Source organism: Olea europaea, chromosome 1 (genome assembly GCF_002742605.1).
Source record: "Olea europaea var. sylvestris chromosome 1, O_europaea_v1, whole genome shotgun sequence".
In the NCBI taxonomy this organism is placed as follows: domain Eukaryota; kingdom Viridiplantae; phylum Streptophyta; class Magnoliopsida; order Lamiales; family Oleaceae; genus Olea; species Olea europaea.
In genome coordinates, this window is record NC_036237.1 from 3,232,680 (window position 1) to 3,243,809 (window position 11,130).

Below are 11,130 nucleotides of genomic sequence, written 5' to 3' on the forward strand. Positions count from 1 at the left end.
TTTTTTTTAACCCCCCCCCCCCCCCCCCCCCAACAAAAAGAAGTTCAGGTATGTCTGTCTCTGGTTTTTGGGAAGATTTTAAGATTGGACATAGATATTCCTGGGTCTGGATTTTACAGAGGAATGACTGAAGTATACTTATATGCTAAATTTGAAAGAAGAAGTTATATACAATAAGAAACAAGTAACAATGCTCGGATCTGATAGACGTCACAACCAAAGCTGGGATAGACTCCGAATTGTAATAACATAGCTTTGATCTTTTCTTATGATTATTTTTGTGGATTGAAATTATTTTTATGTTGGAGTATCTCTAGGTACTATCATTAACACTCTAATTACCTCTGATTGGAAAGTATTAACTTTTATTTGGAAAACCAATGAAGATTCATATCCTTTTTGTAAATTATGGTTCTTGACTGGTCTCTACCAACAATTGTGTCCAACAAAAATAACAGATGCTCTAGAGACCTAAAAATTATATGTGCACCTTCCTGGTTTGAAAAAAATACCTTTTGGTAGTGCCCCTTGGGATGAGCCTTTTTGAGGCGCACACCTCTTTTGACTGAAATTGAATTGACCCTCATTATAAAAGATCCAGAGATAGCTTACCTCTGTAAACCTATGCTTTCCAAAATCTTCTTTTTGACTGAGATGGGTCCATTTGCAGAAAGTTTTTTAAGAATTTTCTATCCTTCTCTTCCTTTTTGTTTATTTCTCTCTCTCTCTCTACTTTTGGTAAACTCAAGAAAAGGTATTGGTTGACGCTTGAAATATAATTGATGTGAGTCTGATGGTTTTGGGTTGGGAGTAAAATTGCAGTCTGTTAAAATCTGTTTGTTTCATTGGAAACTGGCATGTCTGTATGGAGGGTGGGGGCAGAACATGGAGAAATTCTCAATGGATTCTTTCCATATTTATACAGATTTTACCTCAATTTTTTCTTTTGCCCCATCTTGTAATTTTATTTAAACAAATAGGCCTCACATGGCGAAGGATCCGTCACAAAGCACATTATTAGGGTGGTGCAATAAGGATTGTATGCATAATACGTGTTGGTTCTGAAATAATGGAAAATACGCATGGAAGTGCTTGCCATCTTCTTTCATGTAACGATGCTGTTGCAACGATATTATGTGTTTCATTAACTTTTTTATATATTTATTAATATATCTTATTTCAAACTTACATTGGCTGTATTAGCTTTTACATTGCTAGGTTAGTTATAGTACTGACTGACTAATTGAACTTTATTTTTAAGCTGTTGTACTTCCCTTTCCCGTTCCCTACTGGGGAGAACTAGTCTATAGGTACAAAAGTTTGCAAATCATACATGTTCCTTGTGGTAAATATTGCTTTTAACAAGATGGCTACATTAGCTGGAGAAGTGGCTGATGTGCTCTTTTTTACTAAACAATATCAGGAGATGGAAAAATGTGAATCCACGGGCATTCTAGGAAAGGAAGCTGGGCATGAGATGGTGCTAGTGCATCATGAGTATAATTGCTCAATTCACGTGGTTATTCCATTTTCTTCTAAATGTTCATTTATGTCACCATTGTTTATCAATGTCAAGATTTTGAAACAAAGGTCTTGATCTCGTTTAGAAATCTTATTTTAATGTTATTATGTTTCTGATCCTACTAATAATTATAGGTTTCTGTCAAATAAAAGCCTGAAAAACTAGCATATCGGAATATATACACGTGTGTGTCTTCCATAAGATAAAGAAGATCCCTCTATTGAGATTCTAAGGAATTCTCGGAGTGATTCCTATCTCTTGTTTGTGTGGCACTATTCTTTCTTTTATTCAAGCGAGTTGCACCTTCAAAGAGACATCTAAATAACTTTTTCTGATCCATAATACCATAAATCATAAAGCATGGCCGACATTTCTTTAGTTCATAACCATAGAATTGCCGCAAAGACCTAAACCTCCAAAGATTACACTGCTTGGGTACTGTTTATTAGTGATGCAGGGTAGCGTATTTGCAAACATTTAACATACAAACAAACATGAATATTTTTTTTTCTCTTTTTGTTGGGAGCTTAAGATTTTTAAGGTCATCTTTGCTTGTGCATTTGCTGAAATTTTTGAACTCATTGTTGAATTCTTGAAGTTAACTTTTTAATTAGATAAATGTGTTTTTAGGTTATTTGTGGTTGGTTCCCATATGTGAACGCTTATGCCTGTTCATTCAAATGCTTTTAGCAAGGAGCATATAGGTATGATATGAAATCATATTGAAATAATGACTGTTGAAGTTCAGAACAAATTTTATATTTTTTCTGAATTAGTTTATTGATTTCTGTTGAGACTTATGCCTCACCTCATGTAAAACACTTCTTTAATTGATTGAGCTTTTTCAAACGTTAGTTCTCCCAAATAAGTAATTCTGCTATCTTTACAATTTAGTGAAAACATTCAAACTGTGATCTGAAAACCTTACATTTTTGACTTGCAGAGCTATTTACAGTGTGACTAGTTCTGTTGATAAGTTTGTCTCATTCCAGTGTATTTCCTGAAATAGCAGCAAGCAAAGCCGGCTCTTTCCTTCCAACAATTCTCTCTGATGCTTTTCTGTCAACCTCTTTTGTTCTTTCTCACCCGCCTTTTGAAAAGAAACGAGGCTTTAAGCATCAGGTGGTTAACTGCCTCTTCTATCCCTTTTCTTCCAGGCTAGCAAGTATCCTAAAATTTCAACCTTCACATCTTCTACCATTTTAGAATCCCCATTGTTCTGTATACTTGTAAATCAATGTGAATCAGTTTGTAGTACTGCTACCAGCATTTATAAGAATCCCTAATACAGAACTTGAGTACCCAGTTAACTTTAAAACGTTGGAATGATCTTTTAGAAAGCTTTATAATTTTCAGACCCAAACATATTCTGCTTTTCCTCTGGCCTTTTACGTGTGATTTGTTCTCTTGAATTACATTTATTTTATTTTTCCTTTTCCACCCTTTTCTTCATTTTGTAAATTCAGAAATATTGCGAATCACCTCTTTTTCTTCTCTTGCTATGGGGAGCTTGAGGTCTTTAAGGCCCCCTTTGTTTGTGCAAATGCTGAAATTTTTAGTTGCACTGTTGAATTCCTGATGTCTACTTTTTCAATTGAAAAAAATAAATAAATCTGTTTTTGGGTTTCTTGTCATTCCTGTTTGTTAAAGCTTATGTTTGTTCGTTCAAATGATTTTAACAAATGGCATTTATGTATTGCATCATGGTGAAATAATGACCATTATGTCATGCAAGTATCTTTATAGCTGTTTCAGTATGATCATGTGACAAGAAAGGAATATATGCGAATTATGTTTGCATCAAATTGATTTGTATACGTGGCTAAGAGATTATTCTGTTATGAGCGCATTGGGTGGTATCATCCCTCAAAACGACCTTGTAGGGAGAGGGGCCTAGTGCTTATAAACCACAAGCTATGCCCTAACTAAGCGATGTGGTACTCAATTAGGATTTGGTACATTATTGCTTTAGTTTTCCTTGTAGTACTTGTAATTCTGAAACTTTCTTTCTTGTATAAGATTGATAGATGCTCTGGACATGATGAAGCAAGGCGTGAAGCGACTCCTTGTTCCCAAGAGCATAGTCTGGAGAGGAATGAGCAAGCGCTTCTCATTTCTCTACAATGGAAAATGGCTCAAGAACATTGACACCTCTAGTGCCAATAACACAAATCCTATTGCCAACACTAACATTCCGTCATCATCATCTTCCACTTCCGCCATCCAGGACAAGTTTTGTTGTCTGTCAAGAGAAGATATTCTACGTTTCATCATTGGTTGCCTTGGCGCGTTGGCTCCTTTACCTCTTTCCTCAATTGCTTCTCTTGGAGTCATCAATCCAAACTACTGCTCCATTGAAGCATCTTGCCCAGCCATTGATGCCACCAAAAAGCTTCCCCAAGATCCATGTGCAGTTGCTGTTGTGGAGCCAACATCAGATGGTCAATATAACATCATTGGCGAAATATCTGCCTCTAAACTGTGGAAATGTGATTACTTAGCTGCATCATGTGCTCTGGCTAATCTCTCTGCTGGACAGTTTGTTATGGGGGTTGAAGATAACATGACGCCAAGATCACTTCCTGATATTGCACTTAATCAAATGGTTGGGGAGACGAATTTAGGTAATGGAGGAAGCCCAACCAAGCCGAAAAAGTTCAGCAGTAGAAGTATTGGGTTCTTTAGCAATGCGGCCAACTCAAATTTCGGGGGTGGTAGGAGCATCTATCGGGGTAGAAGTGCACCATTGACGTGTAAAGTGACTAGCTCGCTGGCTGCAATAATGGCTCAAATATTGTCTCACCGGGCAACACATGTTTGGGTTACTGAGGCTGAAAACGACGATATATTAGTTGGTGTCATGGGTTATGCTGATATCATGGCTGCAGTAACCAGACAATCGGCTCCTGCCGTTTCTGAAAGCCAGCCATCTTGAGTTTTTGCCAGCCCATATTTTGTAAGAATTTCGGAATGGTGGGGTGTTTGTGTTTGTGTATCCATTTCATTGATTTGTCTTGTTAATGTTACAAGGAAATTGTGTGCATGTCATGAATGTGAATTGTGACATTATACCATACTTTTTCTCAAATTTTCTTTAAAGTTTCTGTACAATTTATAACTCAAAATTGACTGAACTTAATGAATCAAAACTTTTTTCTTTTACCTCTCTCTTGTCCTCAAATTATATATTTGGCCTTGTTAGTTGTCTCCCTGCCAAATACAATTCTGTTGATTGGTAGATTGAATGAGATTGATTGATGGGCATATTGAACAAGAAGCACAAGAGCCGGTATAGATAAATAGACAAGCCCAGCTACCAGTCAGAGTGAATCCTAGTAAAAGAAATGCTATTTTCACATCCAGTGTACATCGGAATGTACATAAAGCAAAACTCTCCTAGTTAGTATTTACCAGCGATAGAATAGGACAGTCATCTGCCAGACTCCAATGCCTTTCTTAGTTGGACCAACCCAGCTGCCATTTTCGACTTCCTGATTGGGAGAACAGTGTAAGAATGAACCAAAGCAAATGATTGTTCTCTGGTTGCTAGAGAAGCAAGCTATTACAGCGAGTAACTAGAGCAATATGAAGCTGAGGATCTTAATTAACCAAAAGCAGGACCCACAGTTATTGAATTTGACTTCTCACACGTGAACGAAGCATTAACAACTCCTTTGTATTAGGACCTACGGGCCATGGTGAAATCTCGTGTACGGAAGAGCATACAAAAAGAGAAGAAAAAAAATATAGAAGGAAAATAACGAAGAGAGAATAGAGGTAAGTTTACTTACACTAGATTGAGATCTTGAGCTCTCCTAGTGAATCCCTTAATTTGCAATGAGACAAGATTAACCCAAACTATTAATTTCCTATACTACAAAAATATATTTTAAGAAATTGCAGTTTAGTCCATTCAAAGCAGAAAAATAGCAAAATGTTCTTAAACTTGTCAAAATTTGCAGCACTGCCATTAAACCTCAAATATTGACTTTTAAACTTATAATCATTCTCAAAAATGGTATAATTCGGGTATTAGATTCCTAAACTTGCATGTTTTTCTAACATCTATATGATTTATCAATGACGCTACAATTTTCTTCCACCATTCTTGTATATCCATCCGCATCTAAAAAAAAATTTATGTTACATTTTTATCCTTACGTAAATTTACTTAAATAGACAAAAATAAAATCAAATAAAATCTTATCGCTCTAAATGAATTCACTAATATTTATTTATCATTCTATAAACTTACAACTAATAATATTTATATTTTAATTTAATCACTTCCCAATAGGTCTAAGCATGGTTTGGGTTGCAACCCGAAACCAAAACTAAATTAGTCGGTTTGGACAAATTTCAAATTAAACCAATCCACTCAAGCTCTTAAACAAGATCAAACCAAAACTAAATTAGTCGGTTTGGTTTGATTAATCGGTTTGGACTTTTAGTCCAAATTATTTTATTTTAAGAGAAATTGTCCGAGTTTAGGCGCACTTAAATTACAAGAACTAAAATTACCAAATAATTTTGTATTATAATAACTATTGATTAACAAAAAATAGGTTAATAGAGATGTATCAATAGAAAACTTATAAATTTTATAGTTTTTTTATGTATTATGTAATCTGACTGCCTGAATATGAAAAAAATGCTAAGTATAATATAATAAGCTTGTAAGAAAATTTTTAGTACTATTACTTATCAGCAATATCATAGATTAGAGGGAATCGAGATATAGTCATGAGATTAGAGTTTATCTTTTGATTTTTATTTTTGTTAAATTAAAAAAAAAAAAGTGAACACGTAAGTGGGTTGGGTTGGTTCGGTTAGCCAACAGTTTGAGACTTCAATTCATGATTGAACCGACCCGCCATAATTTTGTTTAAAAGAAAACTAAACCAAATCAATTACCTGCGTCGAACCAACCCGAACCGAATCAAGTCGATTTGATTGGTCTGATCGATTTTTCGTCCATGCCCACTTTCCAAACCAAATGCAAGCTAAAATTTCTTCTATTTGCTATTTGTATCCACGATCATATTCCCAACTAAAAGAAGTCCTCACATAATATTTTTCAGAGAAAAAAGAACATAATCAAATTTAAGGAATATTCATTATTGTCGTTTTTTCTATTTAAACTTACAAGTCAAATCAATTTATACGACTCTTACACATCTTGTTTCATGGGAGAAGAACAACCACGGACCTGTATAAATTATCAACGCCCATTGAACAAGCAATACAGATAGAGAATTACATGGCTACACCATCTCATCTTCTCTATCCACAAAGTATCATTCCTTTATTATTATTATTATTATTATTATTATTATTATTATTATTATTATTATTATTATTATTATTATTATTATTATTATTATTATTATTAAATACTTTATCATGGCTAGAGAAGAACATGGCTACAACTCTTGCACATCTTGTTTCACATGATCTAAATACTATATATCCACAAAGTATCATCCCTTGTAGCCATTTTTTTTTTATTTTTTTGTGTGTGTGTGTGAATGATAATTTTTGTCCAACGTATTTGTAGACAAACTATAATGGGAAGATCAGGTGTACAAAAAACGTACAAGCCGTTACATATATCTTACATATGGTTACTACCGGTAGTCCTCACTCTGAATAGTGTTACTCTTTTGAAATGTAATATGGAAAAATATAATATTTTTCAAAAAATTTAAAATTATAGTATGGGAAGATATATAAGTGTTGTGAATATATAATGTTTAAATGAATGAATTTAATAAAGGTAACGTTGGAATGTAATTTTGATGAATGTTGTACTTTTTGAAATTTCAATAGGAATAGATTCAGAGTGGTATAGATATATAAGAATGATAGATGAAAATAGTTGCTCTCTCTATTAATTATCCTTAAAGTACTAAATTTGTACTTGGTAATTTGGGATGGGATGTGGCAAATTAACTCGCTTGTTAATTAAAAACTTTGCTACATGTACATGAAGGTTCACATAAAGGATTATAAAATGTCATATAGTACCCTACCATTGTCAATTTAAAATACATTCAACTTTTCCTCCACATCATTTACGAGAAACGCTCATATACCATTTTTATATACAAGTAGCAAAATCCTTTAAATAACAAGTTTTCTTAAATTTGTATCATAGTAATTAATGATCGTATTTTTTCATTAATTGCGGCGAATATGAAGCGCATGGATACAAGGTATGCCTTGGAGTGAAAGACAATTTCGAATCCACTTTTTCATGCTTTTTTTCTTTTTACTCAATTCATGCTCAAGAATGCCTCCGTTCTCCACTAAATTCATCACTTTCTTAGAAAAATGCACGTTTTTAAATATTAGTACTTATGTCCTTAAATACTAAATATACTAATTGCCTCAAAACTTCACGCATATCCCACGTATAAGAGTTAGTCTACACATACAAAATATTTTTGTACAGAACTGGTACAGAATACACACATAAAGGGGTGGGTAAATTATTTTTTATAATATTTTAATTCACTCCATTAGAGGGTCCGTAAGGTTTCTATAATTTTTTCCTGTATATGGAGTTTTAGGGTATTACAACGTACGGTTGGCTCGTACACCTTTTTGTCACGTTGAAGTGGACACCATGTTAAGCTCCAATGTTTGGTGCGATGGCGGAGCCCACAAGAGGACGGGGGATGAGCGCTCCCCACATAAAAAATTTAAAATATTTTAACCCCTTAAAATATTTTTAGTGGCCTCACTCCACGTGAAAATTCTGATTTCCACCACTAATCACGTTTTTAAATATTCGGAATTCACATGCTAAGTCAAGCTGGATGATCTTGACTTTTTTGCATTTAGCATTTTGTACATAAGAGGAATATCGTATTTATTATGTTACTCCTTTCATTTGAATTAGGGAAAATTGTAGCAACGGTCCATAACTTTTCATTTTTTTTTTTTTGCAAACTTTATTTGACCTTCAAGTGCTTGCCAATAGAGGCCTCCAACATTTGAAAATTTTGCAAGTTGACCTGAAATATCTAAAAATTGGATATTTTGACCATTTAAGTAAGACATTTTCAGCAGTCTCATAATAACTTTATATTTTTTTAATAAAAACACATTTATATAATAATGAATAATTAAATCAAAAAACAAAAATCAAACCTATGTTCTTCACCCCCACCACCCCACCCCCAAAAAAATTGAACCCAAAATTAGAAAACTTACCATCGCCAGCCAACTGACCACAGTCACCCATCTTATATGAGCAGCATCGTAAATCGTCGTCGTCGCCGCCGCCGCCACCATCAAACAAAAACCAACCACCATGCCACCATCAAACTTACACCTAAAGCCAAAACCAAAACTAAAACCAAAACCATACTCCCACAAAACCAAAACCAACCTCTACCACGCGTCGCCACCAACACCAGTAATCTAGTTGGTGGTAACCCCTGAAACACATCGAGCCTCCTTGAGAAAACACACACAGAGTTCAAAATCTTGTAATTAAATTTTATTAACTGAAGCTTATTTTGTAAAACCAATTAATTTTGTGGCCCATGTAATATTAAAGAATTAACTAAAAGTGGTTAATATTACTAAAATCATATTGGCCTAATTGAGAAGTGACAGTTTTATAGTTGTCCAATTTGATGGAAAGTTGGTAGTTTTTATGACCCATAAGAAATTGTCTCTCTCTACCTATAAACGTGAATGAAACCCATCAATTAAATCATTCAATTACATAGAGGAAAAGTCAGATAATAGTTTCTTTAATTTAACAATTCATTTTTTGTAGATTTAATTGTTCGATTATTGCCATGGATCAATGTATGTTTCTTGATCAATTAACTTATATTTGAAAATCATGAAATTCTTAAGATCTTGATATTAAGGTTAATTGCTTACATGTTTCTTTGGTTCTTGACACCATGAGTTTGAAATCTAGGTTGTGTGCTAATGCAGAAATTTGGGTTGGCATTGGTTGATGGGAGGACGGATAAGCGGAGTGAGATCACTCTTGGGTAGTGAAACTTCATAATTGCAGCATATTTTGAGAATATAGGTCTTTTTTTATGGTGTGTATATACATAGAGGAAGAGGGGTAGATAAGAGTTTGTAGAGTCTGGGTTATTGCAACCACGTGTTGGTGGTGGATGATTTTTTTATTTTTGGTTTGGGGTGGGGTGGGGTGGGGTGGGGAATAAATATCAAAGTTACCATATTATCCTTTTTACAATTTTCTTGGTCAACTAACGGTCAAATAAATGAAAACCCATCCATTTTTATCTCAGGTACGAATTTTTCAAAGGTTGGGGGGACCTTTATTGACACAAACTGAAAGTTAAAATAAAATTTGCAAAAAAGTAAAAGGTTAGGAATCATTGTTACAATTTTCCCATTAAATTACTTGTAAGTGCGAACTCATAGCCATTAGTTTCTCATTCCAAATCCTATTTCTAATGGTTTTTAAAGCACTTTCCTTCATTAATGATGGCTAAGCCATGGGCTTAAAGTTAGACAATTATTTATTTTCAGGTACTTACCCACTATGTGAAGCACAAAAACATTTTACATTAGTGGGCTGGGAATTAATCAATAAAGAAGAGGAACAAATACCAAACTTTTCTTCTTCCACCAATAAATTAGAATTGTTTTTTGAGAGATAAAGCTGACTCGTAACTTTGTCTGTAGGGAATACTAGGAATGGAATTTGATATCAACCTCCTCGTATAGCATTTCTATAAGTCTTAAAAGTGGGATCACCTGTTGAATTGAAAGATTTTAGCTGACGTGTTTTGAAAAGTGGGATCACCTGTAGAAATGACATAATTTTCATTAAACTATTCTAGCTAACGTGTTCTCGGTGGCACTAAAACAGATGAGAATCTTGGTACTATATAATGAGAGAATTTTCGCACCAAAGTTGTTGATGTATGGAGAAGGGTGCGCTACTAATAATGAAAACATACCATAATATAGACTTAAGATGGGACCGACTCAATTTGAACATTAATTAAAGGTATTATAGAAGAAAACTAATCCTATCGGCTATCGAAAGACGGCCATGACAAAGTAAATGCTAAAGAACCCTATTCGAAGATCGATCATGCATCGATTGTAGTGTCTTTCTCTTACTCTTATTACTTTCGAATTCTCTACTTGAAGGAGATTAAGTAAATTTATTTTGGTACCCAAGTTTGAAAAATTCATTTTTCATCAACGTCAAAATGTCTCGAAAAACAACATAATTAATTTTATTTAAAGTAACCTTGGTCATAATCAGTTTAAAACCAAACCACTTGCAGCCACATTAATCAAATGACTTAATTAAATTCTCTAATAAAACCAAAAGTTTAGTTTGATAGTTCTCCTTTCTGAATAAATTATTAAATAAATGCAAAACTCATCTCAATATATAATTATATATATACAGTTGAGTGCGATTGACTGTATTTATATATATTCTTTGAATTGTCACAAAATAACATCTCATGACTAAGAAGCATTATGTAAGTGGAAAATTGACGCCACTAAGTAGGTTTTTATACTAAGTCTCCCATGGCATCATATTTAACACCGAATTTAGACAACTTAGAATATTATTCATTAGA

The 11,130-nt window shown here is 33.8% G+C and overlaps 1 protein-coding gene across 1 annotated transcript in view; it reads left to right on the forward strand.

Moving 5' to 3' along the window:
- LOC111373816 (CBS domain-containing protein CBSX6-like) overlaps positions 1 to 4,679 on the forward strand; it is a 7,205-nt gene extending 2,526 nt beyond the window's left edge. Inside the window, exon 2 of the mRNA XM_022996421.1 lies at positions 3,542 to 4,679. Coding sequence (XP_022852189.1) covers positions 3,542 to 4,457 — 916 coding nt within the window. The 3' untranslated portion in view covers positions 4,458 to 4,679. The remainder of the gene's footprint in view (positions 1 to 3,541) is intronic.
- Positions 4,680 to 11,130: the final 6,451 nt, after the last annotated feature.